The sequence below is a fragment of the Heterocephalus glaber genome, unplaced genomic scaffold, assembly GCF_053883595.1.
Source record: "Heterocephalus glaber isolate CG9 unplaced genomic scaffold, H.glaber_assembly_v1.0 deba00000122, whole genome shotgun sequence".
Classification (NCBI taxonomy): Eukaryota; Metazoa; Chordata; class Mammalia; order Rodentia; family Bathyergidae; genus Heterocephalus; species Heterocephalus glaber.
The window spans coordinates 77,023,968-77,051,671 of NW_028258138.1; the positions used below are offsets into that span (position 1 = coordinate 77,023,968).

Here is a 27,704-nt window from a genome sequence, read left to right on the forward strand (position 1 = left end):
TGAACCCAGGGCCTTTATACTGAGCTACATCTCCAGCCCTTAATTAAAAAAAAAATTGAAGTGAAAATAGAAGGAAAAAATGGAAACAAAGATTTTGTACATAGGTAGGGGAGAGGGCTTGAGGGGAAGGGGGAAGGGGAAGAAAGAGGCACGATATATCACGTACAGGTGCAAATTCCCTATGATGAGTGTTATCATTATGTATGCCTAAAATGTACCAATAAATGTTTTGCTATTAAAATAATTTTTTTTTGAAACAGAGTAAGTCACTGAGTTGGCTACCCTGGGCTCAAATTTACCATTGCTTTTTAAAATTTATTTTATTAGTACATTTGCAGTACATACATTTTACAGTCATCTTGGAGAGCTGATACATGTACATAGTACACCTTCTTTTTTAATCCCATTCCCTCCTCTTCCCTCCTTCCTCCTCTAGTTCTCCTTTTCCCCTTTTTATTCTTGTTGATTTTGTTCATCTTAGTTCATATTTTTGGCATATAATGTCCATGTTCATTGAGTTTATTAGACCTTGTACCTGGCATCTCTTCACTCCACCTACTGGCCCATCCCCTCACCCTCACCCTTCACCTTTGTTTCCCTCGACCCCTTCCCATCTGCAAGAGATCCATCTCCTTGTCTTGTTTTACCCTTCCATTATTTTTCTTTTAGTTTGTACTTTGCCTTACTCAGATGAGAGATGCCATACAGTATTTATGTTGATATGTCTGATTTATTTCACTCAACATTATATTTTCTAGGTGGATCCATTTCCTACAATTTGTCCTTCTTTCAATTTCCTTCAAATTTGTCCTTCTTTATAGCTGAGTAAAATTCCATTATATATACATACCACATTTTCTTTATCCAGTCGTCTGTTGATGGGTATACAGGCTGCTTCCAGGATTTAGCTATTATGAATTGTGCTGCTATAAACATTGGTATGCATGTATCACTGTAGTATGATGTCTTAACCTCTTTGGGGAAGATACTTAGAAGGGGGATAGCTGGGTCATATGGAATTTTTAATAGTTCTTTCTGGAGTAAGATGGAATCTTAATGATGTTTTAATTTGCAGCTGTCTAATCCAAATTTACCATTCTTTTGCCTCAGCTTCCCCGAGTGCTTGGATTACAGGAGTGTCCCACAACACTTGGCTCTTTTGAATTTCAAGAGACTTTTATATATTACAAGAATATTGACTTTGATATAAATTGCAACTGTTTTTCTCTCCATTTACCATTTGTCCTTTGATTCCTCTTATACACTTTTAAAACCATCACAAAGAACTCATATTTATGTGGTCAAACATTTGAATATTTATACTTTTACTCCTGCATTTTGAGATGTGCAGTTTTTTCCACTCACAATTACAAATGAATTCTATCATATTTCCTCCTAGGATTAGTATGATTTTAATTTTTATATCTAGATCACTGATCCATTTCAAATTTATTGTAGTATATGATATGAAGCATGATTCTAATTCTACATTTGTCTATATGGTTGGTGTCTGATTTTCCTAACATTATGTAATAAAAGTCTGTCTTTTCCTTTTTAATAACAGCATCTCTTTCATATGCTACAAGTTCACGCTTACTGTTCTGTTCTCTTGATCTATTTATAAAGCAATATCATGTTTTTAGTAGAAGCTTTATGTTTCATTATCCAGCATGGCTAGTACACCCTCATTGAGCTTCATTTTGAGCTTTGTTAGCTGTTTCTGTTTGTGCACTTCCCACATGAACATTAGAATCTTTTGTCCACACCTAGTCACATCTCTTCCTTCAAAAACTTTGATATTTTTATTTGGAATGCATTAAATCTTCATGATTCTGAGTAATCCTTTCACTCATTTATTGTTATACCTCTCAGGAATGTTCAAATATTTTCTTAAATGTTAGCTCCATATCTCAATATTTTGATTCAAGGTTGCTATTGTAATAGGGCTCTTGTCCTGCACAGCATGTAATTTATATCGGCTGTATTCATTTTATACTAAACCCTTATATCCTGCCATTTTACTGAATTTTCTTGTCTGTACTAAATTTACCATTGACTTTCTTTTGTTTTAGCTTTTTTCCTATTTTATTCTTTGGTTTTCTCTTGTCTGTTTGCATTGACTGCTACATTCAAACAATATTAAATAGTAGTGGAGTGACTTTTTCCTGATTCTAGCAGGAACAATTCTAGTATTTCCTCATTAAGTAAATTCTCACTTTTATCATTTTTTAAAATCAGGAATAAGTATTAAATTTTGTTGCTGAACGTAGTGGTGCATGCCTGTAATCCCAGAACTCAGGAGGCAGGAGTATAGCCGAGAGTTCAAGGCCAGGCTGACCTACATAGCAAGACCTTGTCTCAAAAAACAAAATAAAACAAAACAAAAATTTTTGTTAAAGGCCTTTCAGTAACTATATTCAATTGCTTTTCTTTTTGGATCTATTGAAATGAAGAATTGTACTCACTGACTTGATAATACTGAAACATTTGGGAATAGACTGCACTTTTTTTCTTCTCTTTTTTAAATTTTAGCAAAACATTTATTGGTACAGTTAAGGGAATAGACTGCATTTAACCATGATATCTTATCTTAAATGTCCTATTGGCTTGTTTGTTGATATTTTATTTGGGAGTTTTATCGATATTAATTTGATAATAACCGACGTGTAACATTTACAAATATGGTTTATACTAAAAATGATGTAATAAAATTGATAGTATTTCATTGACATTAATAAGATATTGATCTGTAGTTTTATTTTATATAATCTAATTAGATATTATCAGTTATCTGTTGTTATAACTAACATGTAACCACAGCCCCTCAAAGGCTTATGGTCACAGAATGTCATCAACTGACTGTTGCTAGAGCACCTAGGATGACCAGGCTGCTCCACATTTGTCATCTGCCCAGTCATGTATCACAGACACAGTGTTCTTGCACAAAAGAGCACTCAATCCTGTGAGTTATTTTCAAGGCTCAGCTTGCATCATGTGTGCTAACACTCCATTGGCCAAGGCAAGTCACACAGCCAATCTTAGAGTCGGAATCGGAGGGCATAACAAAGTTACACAGCAAAGTCTGTGGATACAGTTAAGTGTTGCTATAGTTTGGATCTGGAGTGTGCCCCAAAAGGCCCATGTGTTAACAGCTGGGTCCCTAGATGTGTGTTGCTTGGAGGTGGTAGAACCTTTAGGCAGTGGGGCCCAGTGGGAATAAATTAGGCAATCAAGGGTGTGTCCCTAAAAAGTGTATCAGGAACCTGGCCCCTTTCAACTGACTGTGAAATTTCCATGACTGTGAGCCAAAATAAACTTTCCACCTTTTTAAGTAGTCTCAGGATATTTTTCCTCTTTCTTTTCTTTTTGTTCATTTGTTTTTTGTTTCGTGGTGCTGGAGATTAAACCAAGGTCTTCAGACTTGCTAGGCAAGGGCTGTACCACTGAACTGCACCCCCCAACCCTGCTTATCTCAGGTATTTTGTTAGTTATGGTAAACTGACCAATACAGATGTGAAGCAATTGCGGCCATTTTTACAAACAATCTCAACTTTTCTCTTACCCACAATTCTTTACATCATTCTCACATGTAAAATGAGCAATCCCATCCCAGAAACTTCTAAAATCTGAAACATGATACATATTTCAGACTTGAAATTAAAGATCTCATGATATCCTTCATAAGGTTTGGCTGTGGCTACTCATGATCCAGATATAGAAATTGAAGATCAAATAGCTTCCCTCTACATATCTAGTAAAAGTGAGCGAAACAGGGCCAGGTAATTGCAAAAGCACTCTCATTCAAAGAATGTAGGAATGAGCTGGGATGAGGCAGGAGGATGGCTATGAGTTGGAGGCCAGCCTAGGCTATATAGTGAGTTCAAGGCCAGCCTGGACTACACAGCGAGACCCAGTCTCAAAAAAAAAAGAATGGAAGGCACATACAGTTATTTGCCCATAGCAATCCCAAAATCCCACTGGCAAAGTGATGCCAGACCTGGGGACGCAAAGTGTTCTGTGCGTAGGCTCCAGTTCTGTGTCTTGGGAGTGTGAAGTATCTACTACTACATAAAAATATGAGCACAAATTTAGTGACTTCAAACTACACCCATTTATTATGTGTTTCTATGGGTGAAGAGTGTAGGTGTGACTTAGCTAGGTCCTCTGCTTCAGAATCTCTCACAAACCAGCATTCAAGGTGTTGGCCAGGGCTAGGGTCTCATCCGAGGCATGACTGGGCAAGGATTCACTTCCAAGTGCATGCGGTTGTTGGCAAGATTCAGTTGCTTGTGGATTATTGGATGAAAGCCTCAGTTCTTTGATGGAAATTGGCAAGAAGCTGACTTCACCTCCTTAACATCTTATGCATCTCTCTGTTAGGGCAGCTTGCTTCGTCAAAGCCAGAAAGCAAGTTATTAGGCTGCCAAAAATGTGGAAGTTATAATATTGTAGAACTGAATCATAAAAGTGACACCCTTTCACCTTTGCCATATCGTATATAGGAGGGGATTGTACAAAGTTGTGAGCACCAGAAGGCAGGGGTCACTGCAGGGCACATTAATTTCTCTGCCACGCTGAAAGCAGCACCCCAGACCATTATTTTCCTTGGCTCTCGGTTTCACCCTCTTGCATCTTCACATTTGTTGCCCTCCTAGAACACTTCTAAAGAGAATACTGAAAAATCTGAGGTTTTTTGTTTTTGTTTTCGGTACTTGGCATTGAACCCAGGTCTTTGCATCTACATCCCCAGTGCCATCACCCACCCTTTTATTTTGAAGTTTGAGACAGGGTCTCACCAAATTGCTAGATTACCTAGGCTAGACTTGCACTTGAGATCCTCCTGCCTCCAAATCTCAGAATGCTAGGGTTACAGGCATGTACCACAACTGGAAAAATATGCCTTCTGAGCACCTTCCTCAACCTGCTTGCTGCCCATAAAAAGTCAGGGGCCCATAGTCTTTTATATTTAGTCCCTTTAAATACAGATTAATACCACTTGCATTAGTCCAGCTTTCTAAAGTTTTGTGGTTTTTAATGTCTGGAGTTCATTCTATGTACCAGAAGCTACATCCATAATTATTGAGCTCTCTCCCTCTAGTTTTAATCTCTAATACCCTAGATTGTTATACAGCTGTGGGACAATCTCATGAGTCCTAAAATGCATTTTAACCTTTCAGAGGTTATAGGAAACAGGAACTGGAGATGCCACTCAGTGATAGAGCATGTGTTTAGCATGCATGAGGTTCTGGGTTCAATCTTCAGCACTAAAACCAAAACCAACCAACCAAATGACAACAAAAAACCAGAGGTCATAGCAAAGTGTCTCATAGCCCTTGATTTTATTTTTACTTAAAGCCAGGTCTTCATTTGATAATCTTACACTGACTTAACGGGTTGGAGATGAAATATTGTTTCCAATATAGAACCTTTATATTTCCTTTAAATTCTACTTGAACTCTGACTAGTTCTTTTCTGAGTAATAGCCAGCTGACATTTTCAACATTCTGCCCAGAAATCTCTTTTCTCAAGGCCAAATGTTCATTTGCTATCTTCCAAGCTACCTCAGGAAGTAACATGGGTTGTTATTTTTTCCGGTCTCCTCAGTTTCCTTGCAGTTTTTCAGCCTCCTATGATAGTTTTTTGCACCAGTCTCCATCTGCAGCCCAGTTCCAGTATCACATTTTAGGTTTTTCTTTTGGCACCAATTTCTGTATCAGTTATCTATTACTGTGCAATAAGTCACTTCAGCCTGGTACCTTAAAACAATACTTAGCTCATGACGAGGCTGGTGACTTAGGCTGGACTCAGTTGGATTGCACGATCTTGGTCTCCTATGGGCTCATTCACAAGTTTGAGACAGGCAGCTACAATGTGGTTGATCCTGGAAGGCTTTGCTCAAGCACAAACTTTCTTGTCTTCCTCCCACCCCACCCTCAACTCCTCAGTGCTAGGGATGGAACACAGGACCTTGTACATTCCCAGGCATGTGCACATTTCCAGGCATAGGCACAAAATTTTTCTGACAGAAGTAGTAAGCAATGTGAGAACAATCCTAATTGTGTAAGTGCTTTGCATGGTTTTGTTTTGCAGTATTGGGGATTAAACTCAGTGCCTTTGCACTGAGCTACCTCTAGCTCTTTTTTTTTTTTTTTTTTTTTTATTTTGAGATAAGGTCTCACTAAGTCACTCAGGTGAGGCTCAAACTTGCGATCCTCTTGCCCCAGTCTCCAGAGTGCTAGGATTATAACACCCAGCTCATGTGCTTCTCTCTCTCTTTTTTTTTTGGTACCAGAGACCAAACTCAGGACCTTGCGCTTGCCAGGTTCCTAAGTCATTTTCAAGGCCCTGTTTACAGCACATTTGTGACAAACTCATTGGCTAAAGCAAGCCACATGGCAGAGCCCGGAGAGGAATAACACAATAAAAAAAACCCATGGCAAGGCCTGTGGTGATAGAGACAAGTGAAGATCCGGGTTACCCTTCTGCAACCTAACACAGGGATCAAGGTTTTATTTGCTTCATAAAAATCACTTGAAGTATTTCTTCCTTGCCAGTGTTCTTCAATGGATTATGTAGCACTGGAATTAACTGCTCTGTGAAGATTTGGCAGATTCTCCACCTAACCTGCCTTTTTTACAGGATAGTTCTTTGATAATCTTTTCTATTTCCTTTATGAAAATTAGTCTCTCTAGGGGCCAGGAATGTAGCTCAGTGGCACAGCACCTGCCTGACAAACTCAAGGCCCTAAGTTCGATTCCCAGTAGCCTGCCCCTCCTAAAAAAAAGAAAAAAAAATAGTCTAAAGTTTCTATTGCAATCACTTTAGTAAATAGCATTTTCCTCTTTGTTCATTTCATCTGTTTTCAAATTCATTTGCATAGAGTTGTGCATAATAGTCCCTAAAATTAAAATTTTTTGTTTAAATATTTTCACTATTTTTTTTTCTGGGGATTTCTGCTTTCTCCACTACTTACTTAAGTTACCTAGTTTGTCCATTTTAATTTTTTTCAAATAACCAAAATACTATTCATAGGCCGGGGATTTAGCTTAGTGGTCCTGCCACCTGCCTCACAAGCTCAAGGTCCCAAGTTCGATCCCCAGTGCCAAAAAAAAAAAAAAATACTATTCATTTATTCTATTTTTCCCTTTACTAAATGTATATTTTTATCCTCACTTCTCCTTTTCTTTTTTCTTGAGTTGAATATTAATTCATTTTTTCTTTCATTTATCAATGTTCCAATATTATAAGCTACATTTTACTCAGAGTTTTTTGTTTTTGTGGCACTGGGGATTGAACTCAGGACCTTGCACTTACAAGACAGGTGCAGTGCCACTGCGCTAACGCCCCAGCCCTACTTACAGTTTTAATTATATCCCACAGATTTGTTATTAATCTTCTTGGGAAGTTCTGATCTTCTTTTTCTTTTGTCCCAAGAGTAGTTTAACAAAGTTTTTCTCTGGATAGAACTTTTTAAAAAACATTTTATTCATTTATTTTATTGCATTGTGATTAAAGGTCTTATTGTTAATTTGTATAAAGTATTGATGTTTTCTTTATGGTACCATAACTGATCAATTTTTTAAAAGAATAGGTGTGTTCTTTTATCAAAGGAGAAAGGTCAATACAAGTGGAGATCAAAGTATACAGTGAATGTTTAAATCTTAAAATTGCAGTAAAAGACACATTGGCATTAATCCCCTTCAAAGTCCTCTGCCTTGCTTAAACACACTTAGCCCATTAATCTTTGCCACTTTTTTTTGGTACTGGGAATCGAACTCAGGACCTTGCACTTGTGAGGCAGGTGCAGTGCCACTGAGCTACATCCCCAGCCCTGTTCTCGCCACTTTCTGAAGCAGTTCTGAAAGTTCTTTTTTGTGCATCTTTACAAGGCCTGATCAAAAATATTGTGAATGCTACTGGCACGTGCTATCCAACAGTGGAAAGGCAGATTCTTAAAAACATTACAATGTGTCCTCATCAACTTTTTTCATCAGATCTGGCACCATGCAATTTCTGATTCTCCCCCAAAGTCAAAATGGTCATGAAAGGTAAATGTTTTCAATTGAGGTAGCGCAACTAAAGACATTTACAAGAGAGAACTTCCAGACAGCTTCAGAAAGTGGCAAGAAAACCAGAATGTGTTTGAATTGAGGGAGAGTATTTTGAGGGGGATTGATGGCAGTGTCTAATTTTTAAAAAAAATTTAAAGTTTTAAAAATCATACTTCATACACATTTAGAAGGTCTATTCTATAGAAACTTATTTAGATCACTTACATCCTTATATAGTTTATGCCTTCAGTCTTGGAGACTCGTGTTAAATTTCTCTATTAATAATTTCTAGCTATCTGCTTTTTCTGGCAGTTATTTCTTATACAAATGTAATATGCTTTGACAAGCTAGAAGGAACATGCCTAAAATAATGAAAAAGGAAGGAGAAAGAGAAAGCACAAAGAACTCTTGGTTGCATAGGCAATAAGTGGGAGTAAGAAATATCATTTAAAAGTGACAAACCACATAGTTCAGGTGGTAACATTCACAACTAGTGTATCTTCGTTGTGAACAGTGGCTTTTGGCACTGTTGTATTTTCCTGAATTCTACCGTCAAAGATACTGTATTCTTTGCATTTTGTGATTTTTATTTTTTTGATATGTTGTTGCTTATCCCTTTATTATTTAGCCTTTATTGTCTCTTATAAATGACAATGTTGGTTTGAAGGCCAATCTGAAATTTTTTTTTTTTTGGTACTAGGGATTGAACTTGGGACCTTGCAGTTTCAAGGAAGGCGGCGGAACCACTAAGCTAAATCCCCAGCCCTGAAATTCTTTTTAATAGACGGATTGTCCTTTCACATTTATCAATTTGACTCATGCTTGCACTTAAGTTCATTATGTGTGATGCTTCATTTACCACATGTTGCTCATGCATGTGATCTACTGCCTTTATTATTGTTTATTGGTCATTGAGGGAGATTTGCATTTTATTTTAGTGATTATACTATTATCCTTATTTATACTGTACTATTACCTTTAATAGTATCAAATACCTTTTAATGCTTAGTTCTCCTTTTTCCATATTTAAGTCTCAACTATTTATCAATTCTAAGTAATATTCTTTGACTCCTACATATTTCTTACACAAGAGCTCTTGCTAATTTCTTCTTTCACTCCCTTCTTCAGTTTCCTAATTGTCTGAGAAAGCAGGTACTACTTGACAATATGTCTACCTTTATTTGCATTAGTCTTAGATACACAACTATCAATATCCAATGATTACCCTGTCCTTTTGTTTAACTTTCTCCAGTGATCTCAATAGATGAAGCCTGTCTTTCAGTAGAATCCTGTTTGGTTTAGATCTAGGTTGTTGCCCAAAAGTTTCATGTGTTCAGAGATTGGGCTTTGGGATGGTGATCAGCTTTTGGATGGATCAGTCCACTGATGAGCTTATGGTTGAATGTGCTGTTACAAGAGATCCTGATTAGAGGCTTGGGGGTGTGACATGGAAGGGTGCATCTTCCTGACTTCTCTCTTCTCTCTGCTTCCTGGCCACCTTGACGTGAGCAGCTTTCCTCTGCAGCAGGCCCTTCCACCATGAGCCAGCCAACCATGGACTGAAACGTCTAAAACTGTTAGCCAAAACAAATCTCTCTTCAAGTTGTGGGGTTTCAAGTATTTTGCCTCAGCAATAAAAAACTAACTAAGAGACTGTGACTATAACATTCCCTGAGCTCTTGCACTATTAAACTTCCTTCTATATCCTTGATACTTAAAGGATAGCTTAGCTGGATACAAAATCCTTAGTTCATACTCCAAATTTCTGCTCTACTGCTATCTCAATTTTTCAAGAAGTCTTATGCCAACTTGACCTTTCTTCCTTTATAGGAGACTAGATATTCTGGCCTAGAGACTAAGATAATTTTTCCTTTACTTTCAAAGTATAATAGTTTCCCAAGTATCAAAATAAATCTTTTAAAGATAGTTTCAGGTGTTTTTTTGCACAGAGTTTTAAACACTAACCCTGTTTCACTGTCTATCTTTTGTCTTCAGGAGTTCCACTGTCACCAGTGTTATCTTTTCTTTGCCTATTTCTTATTCCTGCCTTCCTTGTGCCTAACTATACTGCAGCCCTATCTATTCTCATTTGGATATAATTTAGTCTTCATACCTGTCATGATTTTATCTTTTTGTTCAAATTCTTTCCTAAGTTTGATCAGTTCTCTTTTCATATATGCTTACTGCTATTTCATTTGATTATGAGTTTTTGAACTTCTGACCTATGGTGTTCTTTCATATCCACAACTATTTGATTTATTTTAAAATTCGAGCTGGAGAGCTATGCTACAATTTAATTTTTCATGGTCCAAGAGAGCCCTTTCTTGTTGGTCAATGGTATAAATTCCTTTAACAAGTAATGTCCAGGAGGTGATAAGTTGTTTTCTTTTGAATTTTGGACTTCCTGTTTTATGTGGTAGGCTGTCCTCTTTGGCTTCTTGCTTCCTCTTCCCTCTTTCATCCACCGAACCTCCAAGGGACACCACTCCCTCTCAAGATGGCTTCATCACTATCAGAAGTGATACTTTGGTCCAACTCATTGTCTAAACCTTTCTTTTTCACTGGCCACTGCTCTGATCCAACAGGTCCCAGACCTGTCTGCACCATCTTGCCCTCCTGAGCTAGACTACAAATAGTTTGATTTAATTAGAATTTCAAGTTCAGTGAGGGCCTGAGGCAGAAGCAACATCTGGAGGATTCTGCCTCCACAGAGGACTCTCTATGGAAGCTTTTGCAGAAATGCGAGCAAGGAAGAAAGAGGTATGAACCAGAAGGGGAGGGCTAAGAGGAAGGAATGAAGAACTCATCAGGATCTATACAAACATAGGAAGCCAATTAAAACTAAGAATCACAACTTTTCAGCTGATAAAAGGACTCCAAGATAAAAACAGAAACCTAGAACTTAGGAAATTCTCCCAGAGAAATGACACAATTTCATCTATAAGTGAATTGCAGAGAGCAAGAAAAGCCCTAAATGGTGGCACCTGGGGATGGCACAGGCTGTCTGTGGGCAGAGCTGAGGGTGGGCAAGAGGGCATGGTGGTGACTGTGAGTTGCACCGGGTGGATGTGGGGAGGGGACAGTGATCAAGAAGGGAAGGAAGAAAGGTGCTACAAATGGAGAAGCTGAGAGCATAGAGGGGAGCACAGGCAGACAGGAGAGGACCTGGGAGAGCGCTTCACACAGTGAAATGAGGAGGGGAGAAATGGCTGGGAGGGCCAAGTGTGGGGTAGAAGTGACTGAAGGGTCTAGGTTGTGAGAGAAGTTGGAGCAGTGTCAAGGTAATGTGTGAATGAAGTGGCTAGGGTTCAGGGCTTGGAAATGAATGGCCAGAGAGTCGGGGATGAGGCCAGGGGCTGGGGGAGGGCATTGTCTCCCCCATTCTGCTGATTGTGGTCCAAGATCAGCTTTCATTCTGCCTTTGAAATGGGAAAAGTTACAATTTTTAGTGGACATAGCCCAGTCTTGGAGTTATCCTGCTTCCTGAGATAACAGACAGGAGGGAAGAGATGGTCACCTGTCCCAGGGCTAAGAGAGACCAGGTGTCTTTAGGGAGATGTGCTGAGGCTGGATGTAGGATGGCCCTGGACAGGGCAGGAGCACACTGATAAGTCCACATGGGTGGGCATGGGTGCTCAGGACAGGGGAGGAATGCCTGCTGCTCAGGGATGCATCTCCACTCCGGATCACTGAGTCTGGGCAGGCAGCGGTGCTTGGGCCTGCAGACTTCATTCCAGAGGGCCTCGGGTCTGGGACAAAATTTTCTGCTCAAGGTTGGCATACCGAGGGAGGAGGGCCTCATAGACCTGCAGGGGAGGCAGAATTGGCAGCTTAGAATGGGGACTGGAGGGTGCCCCCATTACAACTTGTAATTTAAAATTTTTGAATTTCATTTATTTGCAATTTAACTCTTTTCCCCCTGGGCAAAGGAAAGAAACACTCAATTCACAAAAGAGGAAATACTAGATGGAGGTATGGTGATGCACACTTATACTCGCAGCTACTCAGAAGGCTGAGGTAGGAGGATCATAGTTCAAGGCCAGCCTGGGCAACTTAGTGAGATTCTGTCTCAAAATAAAAGAAGGGCTAGGGTATGGTCTCAAGGTGTATCTATTTAGCCATAAATGTCTCAAGCTCATCCTTCTTTATGGCACAGTAGTACTCCATTGTATCCATTGTATTAAAAAACCACTTTTTCTTTATCCATTGGTCAGTTGATGGGCATTTGGGCTGTTTCCAAGATTTAGCTATTACAAATTGTTAGGCTTGAACTTTCCATACTCCTGCTTCAGCCTCCCAAAGTGCTAGGATAGTTCACCACTATTTCCAGCTGATTTTTTTGATTTTTATGGTTTTCATGTGTTTGTGTTGAGGATTGAACCTAGGGCCTCACGCATGCTAGGCAAGCACTGTACCCGATCTGTACCTCCAGCCCTAGATTTTTTTTCATACTGTAAATTTTGACAATAAGTTTTTTGACAAAAAAGTTTTTGTTATCAAATATACGAAAGTTTAAAAAATTCTGGTCAGAGTACCTAGAAATGGCTGTGTCACTGCACGGCTGGTGAAAGTTGATGGTACAACCCTTTTGCAAGTCAGCTTGACTTTATTTCTGTATCAAAGGATCCATAGCCTGTGACACAGTTATTCTACTTCTGTGAAAATCTTCCTCCTAAGGAAATAATCCTAAATGCAAGGTCCCAAGCTCACCAGGGGCCTTCATAAACCCATTAAATATTCAGACTTATGAGGTATGATTGAAAAATATGGTGAATCTTTAAAGTTTTAAAATTCATTACAGTAAATTATTATAGTGTCATCAATTGTGTTATTATGGTTGCCTTGATGTCCAGAATTGACTAAAAATGTTTCCCTTTCACAGTCATTTTGACTGTAGGGAAGAGCCAGAATTCACACAGTGCCTAATCCAGTAAATAAGATGGGTGAGGACACACTGTGATGTTTTTACAAGCCTGCCTTCCCACTGGATGGCACTTGGCAGAAGCATGCACTGTTATTTATTTATTTTTTTTGGTACCAGGGCTTGAACTCAGGACATTGTGCTTGCAAGGCAGGTGGTGGAACCACTGAGCTAAATCCCCGGCCCCATGCACTGTATTTTTTATCAGACCCCATAAAGACACTCACAAGAGAGACTTTTAGAACTGTTTCAGAAAGTGGCAAGAATGTTGGAATAAGTGTGTTTGAAGTGAAGGGGAATATTTTGAGGGAGACTAATGGCAATGTGTCATTTACTATAACAAATTTTAAAACATTCACCATATTTTGATCACCTCTCGTACAACCCTGCCACGGGCTACACCTGGGCACACAGAATGGCAGACAGGAGAAAGCTCCAGCAACCCTTCTCTCCAACAGGAGACCAAGCACAGTCCATACAGCAGGTCACACAGCTGTCCAGAAGTCCAGAGGAGGGTCTCTTCCTTCCCATCTCCGCCCTCTCCAAATGACAACTCAGACACCTTTTGAAGACAGCTGTGTGAGGCATGATGTTTGGAGCTGCTACAAGTATTCTAGGATCACCCAGAGCACAGCCAGAGCTGCACTGACTGATACAGCAGCCAGCCATGAAATGCCTGTGACTATAAATACCAAAAGCTTCATACACAAGAGAATGTTAAATACCACATTAATAATATTTCTAATTGATTACCTGCTGAAATGAAAATAGTTTGGATACACTGGGTTAAATAAGATATTCCTAAAGTTAATTTTACTTGGTTCTTTTTTTACTTTTGAAAAATGAGACTACCAGAAAATTTACAATGCCATTTGTGCTCAAATGTTCTCATTGTCCACTGCTGACCCGAGGAACCATAGAGAACATGACCACAGGCCTGAGGCTGAACTATTGGCCAACACTACCTTTGGACTTCCTGTTAAAGTCAGCATCATCTGTGAGTTCAAGCTGATAATCCAGCTCTCGTGCTCCATTTTTTTTGATAATGTCAAATAGGATATCCCTTTTAGTTGAACATGTCAATTTTTTTTTTTTTTTGGTACCGGGGATTGAACTCAGGACCTTGTACTTGCGAAGTAGGCGGCAGAACCACTGAGCTAAATCCCCAGCCTGAGCATGTCAATTTTAATGTAGGTGACAAAGAAAAACTTACTTTTTTGTGAAAAGATCCTAGTCAGCTTTTATAATGCAAATGGTATGGTAAACTCTGATGGTTGCTCACCTGAGAAGCTTCTGGAGTTGACCTGGCAGCCAGTCTGGGATTTGGGGCTGATTTCACAACCTCGGAAAAGGCCACGTCTGTTCCACCTGCAAGGCCTAGAAGGGAAAGGTCATTTCATATCTGTGCATGTTGCAGATTAAGTGGTTAATAGTAGACAGCACAAAGGATCACAGTGGGTGATAAAATGTTCTAAAACCAGGTACTGGGGTGAAGCTCAGTCAAGGCCTTGGATTCCATCTCCAGCATAAAAAAAACAGTTCCAAAGCCTAATTATGGTAGTGGTTACACAGCTTAGCAAATTCACTAAAGATCACTATATATATACATATCCTCAATACAACTGTTTTAAAAAGAGAAATTTCAAGTGCTGGCTTCTCTTTGGCAAGAGCCTAGTCTGTCTTGCTCCTTGTGATCATGTCTTCCATGGACAGGGTCCACTAACTCTGACATATGTGCAGGGCGGGGTGGGGGGGCTGCCTATCCTCCCTCATGTCCCTCTGCTTGCCTGGCCCTCACTATCTTCTAGCCACCCAAGTCTTCTTTCAACACGTTCTGCCTTACAGCTTCTTCACTGTGGGGCATTTTCTTCCCACTCTTCATGCACCTTCTCTCGGCCGCTAAAGTGAGTGGCAGCTAAGAACATCCCTAGTTTGGGAGGCCCTCTGTCATTTTCCACCCCCAAAAACCCTCTGTTTAACTCAGAACACTTTTCACAATTTGTGGCCACATACTTAGGTGATCCTTTGCTGAAGTTCCCTCCTTTGCCAAGCTGTAAATTCCACAAGCCAGAGATGGTAGCTGTCTGGGTCACCAGCACAGCCCTGGTGCCTGGCACACTAATTGGCATACAGGAGGCACTCAATAGCCACTTGCCAAGCAAATGAGGAAAGAAGGAAGGCTGCCGGATGTGCCCAGGAAACAGTGGTGTATCTGTAGGCAATCTAAGCTGGAATGTCAGAGTAACACAACACCACCAAGAGGGAAGAAGGTCCCTGCAATTTGAGGACATATGCTAGAAAACCCCAGCTCTGAGCAGTACAGGAAAAGAGGTGGGGTGGCCAGCTAAGAAATGAATCAAGACTCTGTTCCCATCCCCACTCTCATTAACAGACTACTGCATACCAGTGGGGAAGAAGAGAGCCTCCAACAGAGTGGCTAACATGCCTCTGGGTGGGGCTGATAAGCTAGGTCATGGTTTTGGAAGGCAGAGCAAGGCAGGACCCACAGTACCGCTTGGCAACTCAATGAGCATAGAAAGGAAAAACAAGAATAAGACACAGCACAGCAGAGCAGTGAGGTCCCTAAATTCTTTCCCACTAGTGCAGAAGGAAGAGTATAAAGTATATCCCCACCTTTTATCAGGTTACACCAAAGGCTAGCCTCTGCAACAATATTTTCAAAGTTCTCATGAAAAGCACTCTGAACTCAGCCCTTTACCCAGGTATTCTTTGGGGTGGTGCAACAAAGACTTTGTTGGACACATCAGGCCTCAAAATCATCATTTGCTGAACTTGAATTCCCTCTTAAATATTTATTTAGGTTGTACAGGCTGATGAAACTAGCACAGAGGGCTAGGGGTGTGGCTCAGTGATAGAGCACTTGCCTACTGTGTGCAAAGCTGGGTTCAATCTCCAACATCAAAAACAAATAAAAATCCTAGCATTGAAACAAAGGACAAAGAAACTGCAGGGAGTTAAAGTCAGGCATGGTTGTGCACACCTGTACCCCAGCACTCTGGGATGATGAGGCAGGACCATCACAAGTTTGAGCTGAGCTTCCAAAGGCCATGGGTTTAATCCATAGTACAAGGAAGGAAGGAAAGAAGGAAGGAAGAAGGAAGGAAGGAAGGAAGGAAGGAAGGAAGGAAGGAAGGAATAGATAGGTGAAACCACAGAGAGTTGAAAAACTAAAGCCAAAATGTGGTTTAAAACAACAACCTGGAAATATATTCCCCAGTGATCTAGATACGGGAATGGCATGAAGTGGGGGAAGGGTATATGGAGTGAGTAGTAGGGGAATGAAAGGCTAATTATTAAAAGAAGTTTATGCTCTCTGATGAATCTGCAACACAAAGAAAAATATATTTAAGTAGTAAGCTGGACAGTGAAGAGTAAACATGCAAAAAATGGAACCATAAGAGGGAAGGACAAAGCCCTTGAGGCACAAGGTTGCCCAGGGCTCCGGAGCAGCAGAGAAGAGGGCAAACAGCCCCAACTGAGGAGGCTCGGCCTTGTGGGCTTGCACTGCTCCCTGGACAATGCATCTGGATGGGGCTGCTTCCTGAGGGCCTGGAGTTTCTGCCAGGCCTCAGCCATAGCCTGGGACCTTCTTGGAGCTGGCCAGGGTCCTGGACTGCTTGGTTTTTGAAGCCTCTTTGTCTCAATTTCCTGTTCTTGCTGAAAACACAGTTCTGGACTTCATCTACCTCTTCTGCTCAACACCCAGCCAGACCCACACCCATATGCCCTCAAGCACACCCCTCCCAGCATCTCTCTGCAGAGTGTGACTCTGACCAGACTTCAGTCAGTCTAGTCTGTCTCCTTTCCTCCACTTTAAGTAGAAAATAAAGGACAGAGGGTTATGCATGGTTCTTGCCTGCTAGGAGGATAAAATGAGGCTAATGGCCCAAGTCTCCAATGTCCCAAAGACTACAAACTTCCCTTTCCACCCTCTTAAATCCAGCCAATGTCCCAGCCACTTCCAGCAACTGCTATGCCCCATCCACCAACTTACCATGAAAAGCTCGGTATGCAGAGCCCACACAGGCAGAATTGGCAGTGTCTATGACATACACAGGGGCACCGAACACATCTGCAAGCACCTGGGAAGGACACAGGTTTTACTGTAGTAAAGTCATTGCACAGACGGAACACGGACATTCTGAGATGTACTTCCCAGGCTCACCTTCCTCATGTCTTATGATTCCTCCCATTCAACCTCTGCTGCCTCAGAGGACATATATTTGGGGTGTAGCTAAGTGGCAATATGCTCACTTAGCATTCACAAGCGCCTGGGTTTGGTTCCTAGCACCAAAAAAGTATACTTGGCTATGGCAGGCTGACCTGGAGGAAGTTCCTAGTAAAGGCCACAGTTCTATGCCCCACTGACTTACAGCTGAGGACAACTAGGCATGAGACTAACATTAACAAGCCCAAAGGGATTAAACAGGGCATGTTTTATGGGGATTATGATGAAACCTTCCACTTAAGAAAAAAAAAAAGAAATTGCATTAATTTAAAAGGATGACACGTACGAAAAGTCCCATTTCAGGTTCTGCTGGTAGAGAATCTTACTTAAAGACAGGCATATCACAACTCAGCATTTTTTTTTTCAGGACCTTGCGCTTGCCAGGCAGGTGTGGCGCTACTGAGCTACATCCCTGGTCCTGTTTTTGTTTTTTTTGAGGCAGGTCTTGCCATGGCATGTAATTCAGACTAGCCTTGAACTTACTAGGTAGCCCAGGCTGGCCTCGAACTTGGGGAAATTTTCCTGCCTCCGCCTCCCAAGTGCTGGAATTACAGCCTAAAAGGACCTGATGGCCCCACGATGTGAGAGCCTGTGTGTCAGATGTCTGGGGGTCGACTCCACTTTCGATGAAATATCTCTAGCATAATAAAGAAACAGAAGGGCAGAGACCAGTCTGGCAGCTATGTTACAAGAGGAATGGGTGGAGAAACAGAAAGCTAAACTGGGAAAGAGAAGCCTTGAAGGACAAGAACACAGTATCAGATGTCAGAAGGTTCACCATGGTGACAGGCACTTCTCAAGTGACTGCAGAGCCAGTGCTGCTCTCAGAGAGTACTGCACAGGGAAGCAGAGCCCAACTGCATGTGCAACAGAACATGCTCATGGGGGAGCCCAGGCAATGAAGCTTTGTCCTGGAGTGTGAGCCACAGCTCCATTCCTGAGGGGTGGGAATGGAGCCTGTCCTTCCTGTTGCACAGAACAGACACGGAGAGGTAGCGGGCCCTGCCACTGCCCACCTGTAAGATGTCTCGGTTGCAAGATGCTCCTCCAGTGGCCAGAATCTTTGTCTTGGGCACTACAAGGGAAAAGAAAGAAAAGGCATGGCAGTGGGTCCCCCAGGCGGCAAGGGCTGTTCCCAGTGCTCTTCAGGTACCTGGGGCTCATGGTGGGCCTGTGCCTCCTGCTTCCCACCAGGCCTGGCTCTGTCTGTGCAGGATAGTCTCATAGCGTGTCTGTGAGGTGGCTGCCCATCTCCCTCTGCTGTCTTAGTATTACTTTTTTAAAAATCTCCCAACAAACCAAAAAGAGAAAGGAATTTCCTTAGACTGATAAAGGGCATACATACAAAATTTACAACAAATATTATTATTGCCATTGTTATTGTTATTATATATATATATATATATATATATTTTTTTTTTTTTTTTTTGGTACCGGGGATCAAACTCAGGTCCTTGGGCTTGCAAGGCAGGTGGCAGAACCACTGAGCTAAATCCCCGGCCCCTATTATTGTTATTATTATTATTTGCAGCACTACCATTAAGCTATATCCACAGTCTTTTATTTTTTTTAATTATGTCTTAGACAGGGCCTCACCAAGTTGCCCAAGCTGGCCCTGAATTTGCAATATTCCTGCCCCAGGCTCCAGAGTAGCTGGGATTCCAGGTGTGCACCACTGCACCTAGCACAAATGCCATTCTTTACAGAAAAATTTTAAAGTATTCTCTGTAAGACTGGTGTGCCAGCCAGCCTCACAGTGGCCCCTTGGCATCAATATCCACAAGGAGCCCTGTCTCATACTCAGTCAGTGACTCTGTGTAACCAACTGAACCCCATGTGGGTGATGAGATGTGGACTCCAAGACTGGGTCATAAAAGAGAGACTAAAAGACTGGGTCATCTTTCTCTGACCTGGACCACTTTCTCCGATCAGTCACTTTGAGGGAAGCTAACCACCATGTCATGAAGTCACTCAAGCAACCCTAGGGAGGGGCTGATGTGGTAGGGAGTGGAGGCCTTGTGCCAACCACCATGCGAGTGTGACATCTTGGAAGCAGACCTTCCATCCTCTATCAACCCTTCAGACAACTGTGTCCCAACAACAGTCTGACAGCAACCTCAGGAGACTCTCCCAATCAGAACCACTCAGCAGAGCACAGAACAGGCACAGTCCCAGCTACTCAAGAGGCTGAGGCAGGAGGGTCACCTGAGCTCAGGAGGAGTTAAAGGCCAGCCTGGACAACATATCAAGACCCCATCTCTTAAAAAAAAAAATATATATATATATATATACACACACACACACACACACACACATACATACATACATCTACCACAAAGTCACAATAATAAAGTTTGTCCCCAAAACAGACCAATAAACCAATGGAGTTGAAATGGAAGTAGAGAGGTCCTGTAGATATAGGAACTTATAAACGATAAAGGGCCACTAGAAGTCAGGGGGGAAAACAGACAATTCTGTAGAAAGGCTTTAGAAAACTAGATCAATGTATGGAAAAAATAAACTGGGCCACAATTTATATCACTTTCAAAGTCTCCAGATGGATCCAGGTCTGAAATCTGGAAAGTAAAATTAGAACATTAACAGAAGAAAATGCAAGACAATGTTTCTGTGATGCCAGAGTAGGGGAAACCTCCTAAGCAATACTGCAAAATCATGAAATGAAAAACTGATGGCTTTAATTTAGTAAAAATTTGTTCAATTGCTGACACTGTAAGTTTAACAAACCAGTGGAGAAAAAGGAAGGGAGGGGAGCAGGAAGGAATGAAAAAAGAATTAAAATGTGTTATATTTCTGGGTGTGGTGGTGTGCACCTGTATTCCCAGAACTTGGGAGGCTGAGGCAGGAGGATTGCTGTGAGTTCAAGGCCAGGCTTGGGCTACACAGTAAGACCCTGTCTCAAAAAAAAAAAAAAAAAAAAGTGTTATGTGATGAATGTAATCATTACGTACTGCAAACATGTACTAATAAAAATAAATTTAAAGAAAGAAAGAAACCCCTCAAAACGCAAAATTAAAATTAAAAAGAATGACTTTTACTCAAAAAAAAACCCCCAAAAGACAAATGAGAGATGTTTGGAATACAGAAAACTGACAAAGATCTACTTTTCAAAGCATACAATAAATTCCTGCAAATCAACTTGCAAAAGACAATCCAACAGAAAAACGGGAAGGTATATAAACAGCCAATTCACAGAGGAAGAAATCAAAGTTATCAAAAGTAGTTCAAACTCATTATTAATGAATGAAACCACCTGAGCTAACAGTTGATACCCATTAGACTGACAACAGGTGAGGCGTCAGGGATCACACGGGAGCACCCTGCTGACTCAGAAGAGCAGGGGTCTTGGCCCCTTCCCCCTGCCCCTGTGCTGAGCAGACCTGACCTCGGGCTCAAAGGGGAAACCTCCCAGTAGAGAAGGTGAGGTACGGGGTGGGGGAATAGGCCCAAGAGAGGTGAACTCGCAGTAACACTGACGCCCTTGGCAGGCAGAGGGCCACAGGGGCCACTCATCAGAAAAAGGAACTGGGTACAAAGTCTGGCTTTATTTTGGCATTTGAAGAGAGGTTGCAGGGAAGACTCCAGCTATGATCATACAAGGACTCACAGGCATCACAATATCTATGCATTCATGTTTCACTGTTACGGTTTCGATCTGAAATGTCCCCAAAAGCTCGTGTGTGGGAAGCTTGCTCCCCAGTGCAGCAGTGTTCTCTGGTGGGAGGAGACTGAATCACCAGGGCTCTCACCTCATCAGTGGGTTTTCTGTAGATAAACTCTCAGCTTAAGGAGTTACAGGAGGTGGCAGAAACGGTAGGAGGTGGGGCTTGGGTGGAAGAAGCAGGACAGTGGAGGATACCTTTGAGGAATGTATTTTGTCCCCAGCTCTCACTCTGTCTGTCCATTTTTCTGCCTCTCTCTGTCTCTGTCTCTCTCTCTGTCTCTCTATCCCTGTCTCCATTTGTCTCTGTCTCTGTTTCTGGTTTTCTCTGTCTCTCTCTCCCTGTGTTGGGGACAGTTCCTCTTCTCCCAAAAAGGACTCCTGCCAAGCACTCAGAGCCAACTTTGCTACCTTCCCTGTCCATTCCCAGTCTCATTTCTCAGGGAACTTGGAAGCCTTTGGAGATTTTCAGATTTCTTCTTAAACTTTTAGGGTTTTATATGAGGGAAATGGAAATGTTCACAGTACTAATTTTATTTATTTTAAAATGTGTAGCGACCTAGAACATACACCTTGAAAAAGTATACACATCACATCAGCCTACAGCTTGACAAATTTTCACAAACACAATGACTAAGAACACTGCCAGCACACCAGGGGCCCTCCCAGGCCCTCTTCTGAAGGTAACTACTCATCCTGTCCTGATTCCAACAATGGTAAATGGCTTTATGTGTTCTGACTCTAATGCACACAGAACCTTGTCATATACACTCTGTGTTTGACCTTTCTTGCTCAGTGTTACATTTGTGAGATTCACCAATTTTGGTGCACGTAGTTGGTCTGGTTCATTTTCATTTCTGTATAGTGCCCTGATGTATGAGCACCCCACAGTGCACTTGTCCTGTCTACTCTTACACGGGTGCTACATTGCTTCTATGCTATTAACACAGCGTAGACAGGACAATGAATATTCTCATGCACATCTTTTTTTTTTTTTTTGTACCAGGGATCAAACTCAGGACCTTGCGCTTGCGAGGCTGGCACAGTGACACTGAGCTACATCCCCGGCCTTCTCATGCACATTTTTAGAGAACATGTATACGTTTCCGCTCTGCATTTATGTAGAAGTGAGGTTGCTGGAAGGGCACATTCAGCCCCAGGAGATGCCGTCTAACAGGTTTTCTAAGAGGCTTGCCCAACACTCATTTTTATAGTATCCTTTTACTTGCTTGGTTCAAAGACATAATAGAACATATCCCATGTAAAACCTAAACTGCCCATAATAGGATCCCAAGGGGCCCTGGAGCAAAGAGGCATCAGAGATTTCTGGGCTTCTCCAGTAACAGCAGCTGCTGCTCAGATGCACAAACACATTTCAGAAGCCTGCCCTTGATGGTCGGCCCATGCAGCTCCTCACAGACCCTCCGACCATTCAAATGCTAGCAGTCAGGGAAACTCATCGACCTCCTTAAGCTGCCTGCTCCACAGCTCCAGTGCTTAAACCCTTTTCTCTGTCCTGGTCTGCCCTCTCTGTGACAGGCCTGAGTTCTAACTGTGGTACCCTATTCTACTCTTCGGGACCAAGCCAGTCACTGCCCCAGACGACATCCCTTCCTGCCGGCACTGCCCACATTCTTGGGATGCAGAGCTCAAGACATTTAGCCTGAAGCCAGCTCAGGGCTACAGAAAGACCTCCCTCTCTAGAGTCCTACAGTTCCTGGCCAAGAGATCAGGCTACTGGGGAAGAGCTGAGAAGCAGGCCACCCTTTCTCCTCTGCCACACCTGTTCACAGGGGCCAGTCAACTGACTTTCTCATCCCCTACCCGGGCCAGGCTCTACCTCCCTCCGTGTGAGGCTCCCTGTAGCAGAGTCTTAACAGACAGGGCCCCACCACCCCTGGGCCCCCAGTTCAGCGCACATCTTGCCAAGGGCTCACTTACTGACTCTATAGCCCAGGCCTTCTGCATGAATCCTCTTGGCCATGAATTGTCCTTCAATCAATGCTCGAATCTCCACATCCCCAGGGAATGCTGGGACCTGTTTCAGGAAAAGGGAGGCACAGTCAGGAATGACCACTGTCTATTTGAGCATGTGCACATGTGTGTGTGTGTGTGTGTGTGTGTGTGTGATATTTTCTTAAATGAAAGCCCAGATTTGGAACTCATGGCTGGCCTCTTCAACACACAACTCATATACACAAGTTCCCAGCTTTCACATCTGTACCACTTTGGGGAATCAGACACATTACAGAGCTCAGCCTCAGGCATCTGAGGGTTCTGCGATGCCTGTGACCTGGAATATGTTATGTAAATCTTGCTGACCGTCATTCTCTTTCTTAACAAAATGGAAGTAACAGTGGCCCCTATTTCCCAGGGCTGTCATAGTGAGCAATTAGACAACAGAGCCCAGTGTATGTAGCTGATGCTTGCTCAGTGAGAACCACAAGCTTATGCTAAAAACCCCAACTGTGGAGCACCCTTTAAGCTAATGCTGATGGGCATCACCCTCAAGCTTGGCCGCATTTCTCGAGCACCTGAGACCAAGGATAGAACCCATCTTAACCAGCTGCTATGCTCTAAGCTTACCAACCTACTTTGAGTGCCCACTGTTCCCTCCCCAGGAGTCTGCCATTCTTCCCATGATGAGCTCTTTCTCAGCCTGGAAGTCTCAGCTTTAGGCCCTTCCCAGAGAGGTCTGCTCTAATCAGCCCCCTGGGCAAGGGCACAGCCCACCCACAGCTCTCTCCTTTAGCACTTGGTCCTCTTTTCCCAGCCACATCACACACTACAGTTGCATCTGTTTGTTCACTTGCTTTCTGTCCATCTTCCTCCTGAACTGTGGGCCCTGCAGAGCTGGTGCCAATTATACCTATCTGCTGAGTGAATGAATGAATGAATGAATGAAGAACGCCTTCTCCCTGAAAAACTAGGACTGATGTGCATAAAAGAGAGCAGGCATATGATATGTTCTTTCTCTGAACAACAGAAACTAGACTGGTCTTATCAGAGGATTGGCACAAGCTCCTGACACTTTATATGGAGCTCTGTATTTAGACTCAATACACAATGCCACTGTCAGTCATTTAATCCAGTGCCACCCTGACTGTACAGTGACCAGAGAAAGCATCTTGTGATGCTCCCTCGTATTTACTGAAGTCACAAACATCTCTCAAGTCCAAACCAACATGTAGCGATGACTTTGGGGACATCAGAAAAGTCAAATCTAAGCCTAAGAATCAACTGAATCCCTGGGGGTGCAGGGTAAGCACATGGTGGAGGAAAAGAAGGGCAGTGGCTTTTGACCCAGAGAAGACCATGTTTAAACCTCTTCCACCACCTGAGACCTTGTGACTTTGGGCAGGTCATTAAGCCTGAGCCTCAACTTCTCCACCTGTAAAGAGGAAGTCATGCCCAGTGGCGGCAAACCTATGCCATTCATGCTGCAGCGAGCACACAGAGTCCTCTTTGTCAGCATGTGAACCAAGTGTATGAGTTGTTTTTTCTAAACTAAAACCTTAGTGGTTCAGGTTTAATTGTAGTCTTGGCACTCTGTGATAAATAATGGGGTTTTGGGTTGCAGTTTGGGCACTCATGTCTAGAAGGTTCACCATCACTGGTCATGCCTATCTCATAGAATTGATCTGAGAAGTAAATGAGAAAGACACAAAAAACCACCAACACAGAGCCTGCAATCAAACAGTGCTCAGTAAGTATTAGCATCTCTCTGTCCTACAGACTCTTTCCACCATGAAGAAATTTTTGACCTTGAGATCTGGGAGCTGTTGATAAATGTAGGATACAGCTCACCAAGGAGCGTCACTGTGACACTCAGTGACAGTGAGCAGATGTTAGCTCAGACAGTGCCCTCCTCCCAGGTAGAGGGAAGGAGACCTATGTGGTAGACCCTGCTAACTCCCTAGCCTCTAGAAGGCATGCTGCACACCCAAAGGGTTTCATCAATAAATAAGTGGGTGAATAAAGTCCCTAGAAGAAGCATAATTGATAGGCAACTGTTAAATTTAAAACAAAACTGGAGTCAATGTAGGTCTAATATCAATAACATACATACTTCATGGTTTTCTGCATTAAATCTATGATATCCAATCATTTCAGGGGTAATCTCCATTATATCAAAATAAAAACCTGAAACAAAACCAGGGAGAGATTAGAGATCAAAAACAAAGATCAGCTTCTTAACAGACTTACCGAAAGGTGAAACGACCTATATCGGCGATGACCAACCTTTTAGAGCTTTCAGTGATAACAAACAGTTGGCTGTGGCATATATGCCATAGGATTGCCACCAGTGACATATATCCATGCCCCAGGCCTCCTCTTGTCCCCCAGATGGGCCCTGTGAAGATCTCTGTTCCTTCTCTCCAACAGGACAGAGAGAACCAGAAAGCCCTGGGATAGCAGTGCTCAGTGATTACTCTTCCTGCTCCCACTTGGAAGGCTAGAGAAGAAAGCAGCTGCCCAACCAATCCTAAAATACCAGCAGGTTCGGTGGTGGGAGCACACTCCCTCCCTGAACAGAAAGCCTGCCAGGCATAGGGCGCCTCTTTCCTAATAGAGGCTTAAGAAGTAGACACTGTAGCTACCATCTCTGACATTGTGACCAGGGGCTTCAAGGGGACAGAGATGCAGTTATGGCCTGGCCTTCCATTGGGCACATGGACAGCATCATGACCCCACCTTCACTCAGATCATGGGGTCCCTCACCAGTCTGTGAGGCCCAAGGAGTAGAGGTGTAGGCAGGCAGGACTCCCCTAGGCTTCTCCATCACCCTCCTCTGACCCAACTCAAGGGGCCCCAGACCTTCCCCCTCCAGAAGGCAGCTGCTCCCCCTTCCCAGGCCCAGGTATCTCTAGACAGCCTACCCAGGTTTCCACTGTTCCCCATCTCTGTGGACTGCAGTGCCTTAGAGAACTCGTTCCAAGAACGGGAAGCAGACTCATCACGGATCTTCTCTCTCATGAGGGAACCATTTTTAAAGCTGCGGAAGTGCATACAACTCTGAGCACTGGGCCCACAGGTTTTGGGAGAGTCCCAGGCAGAGGGGTGCGGGTCAGGCTGGACCACAACCTGGTGGACAGTGCATAACAGGCAGCCTGAGCCTCAGGTATTGGACGGTGTCTGCCCAGTTCTAGGCCCCATGGACGTCCCCAGGAGGCACTGGACTCAAACTTGTCTTGGTCTTTGTCAGGGGTCAGAGGCTCAGAAACCTCCTCCTTGGATAGGTGGTCCTTGGTCCCAGAAGGCCCATGGTCAGAGCGCAGAGCATAGAGGGGCCTATGAGAACTGTCAGGAAGCAAGATATCCATCCTGCCATTTGTTAAAAGTCTGACAGGAGCCAACATGTCACAATTCCGTGAGATAAACCCTCTTCTCCTTTCCATTTTATGAGGAAAGTATAGCTCAGATACACCACAGGGTTTGTCCAGTCCCCCATAGGACAGAGTAGTGGGATTTAGTACGTGGACCCAGGTTTAGGGGATTCCAGATCTTGGAGTTTACCCGTCAGCTCTACTGTTAGCAAGAGCTGTGGGTACCTGGGGTCTGTTTAGTAGAAGGACTGGGGTGCTCAAGACTGGTGCCAGACCTGCTCATACCTCCTTCCCCCTACCCAGGAATTGTGCCAACCACACCCAGGCCCACCACAAGAGTGCCATGTACTGCTGTGGCTCAACCGGGTTGCAGAAGATGTGGCCTTCTAGGGCAGGCATGGGCTCCTGAAGCCAGAGAAACAGGGTATCGCTGGTGCCCAGGCTCACCTGGGGAAAGAAGGGCAGAGGGAAGTTGCTTGGGCTTTGCCTACAAACACTTCCTTTCTGCTAGCAACATGCTCTGTATTCCCTTACTTTAACCTTATCACTTCATTGCTCACCTCAAATGAAACACCACTTCCTCAGATGCCTCTTCTGACCCTCCCATACCAGAAGAATCCAAAGTCAGCCCCCAGGTTCAGGCTGTCAGGAATCCCTTTACTGACTTTCTAGGACGTATTACTACTGCATTGAGAGAATGACTTTGTCAGTGACTGGTTCTTCAAATGACTTCCCTACTAGATGCAAAAGACATGGGCTATATCTTCCTGTTCACCTGGGTAGCTTGCTGCCTTCTGGCCACAGGTCTGACCCTCTGCCCCTGCACCCACCAGGCTAGCCACTGCCTGCTTGGCAAAGAGCATTGAGCTTCTAAGGCAGGAGGTGTGGGCCACCACCCCCTTGTGGGATGAGCAGACCTTCAGAGAAGTAGCAAAGGCACTGCTGAGACCCAGCACCCTGGTCCCCAGGGGAGAAGAGCCCATCAGTGTGAGAAACCACCTTACCGCAATGTCACCTTCCTCCAGCCTCATGCCTGCCAGCGATGCTGAGAAATGAAGGGAAGTCTCTGGTTAGCTGGAGGCCTCATGAGCCCCCAACGAAAATCACAGCATGCTCCAGACAGCAGCACAACCTCCACCTCGCACCCAACCCACAAGACCAGGCCAGCTGAGGGCTTAGCAGGTCTGGAAGATCACAGAGCTGAGAATCTGGAATCCCAATAATTTGAGCTAGGAAGTCTCTTCCTTAAAGGGTGTAGACTCCCCTCTACCATTAGGCACTCAGTTGAGCAGAGAACCAAGAGGGTCAGGATAAAAGATGAAAAATGCACAGAGAAAGACCAGGCATGGAGCATGCTAGGTGGGAGTGTGAGGGGCTTTCCTATCTGGCAGTGTACAGGAAGGGGTAAGGTTATGCCGACTGTCCCCAGCCTTAGACATGGAGCCCACAACAGGGCCACAGTGATCTTTACCTGCCT

The 27,704-nt window shown here is 43.2% G+C and overlaps 1 protein-coding gene across 5 annotated transcripts in view; it reads right to left on the bottom strand.

Annotated features, from left to right (window-relative positions):
• Positions 1-6,134: 6,134 nt before the first annotated feature.
• Positions 6,135-27,704, bottom strand: part of Xylb (xylulokinase) — a 42,953-nt gene continuing 21,383 nt past the window's right edge. For 3 of the 5 annotated variants that reach the window (XM_087216527.1, XM_087216523.1, XM_087216538.1), the window contains 9 exons: positions 27,232-27,272; positions 26,513-26,674; positions 25,781-25,985; positions 24,970-25,043; positions 22,842-22,938; positions 18,238-18,296; positions 16,988-17,075; positions 14,255-14,349; positions 6,135-11,857 (listed from right to left, as the gene is read on the bottom strand). In XM_087216527.1, the coding sequence (XP_087072653.1) occupies positions 11,780-11,857; positions 14,255-14,349; positions 16,988-17,075; positions 18,238-18,296; positions 22,842-22,938; positions 24,970-25,043; positions 25,781-25,985; positions 26,513-26,674; positions 27,232-27,272 (899 nt within the window). In that variant the 3' untranslated portion in view covers positions 6,135-11,779. The remainder of the gene's footprint in view (positions 11,858-14,254; positions 14,350-16,987; positions 17,076-18,237; positions 18,297-22,841; positions 22,939-24,969; positions 25,044-25,780; positions 25,986-26,512; positions 26,675-27,231; positions 27,273-27,704) is intronic. The other 2 variants (XM_087216529.1, XM_004835244.4) reach the window with 1 other exon arrangement.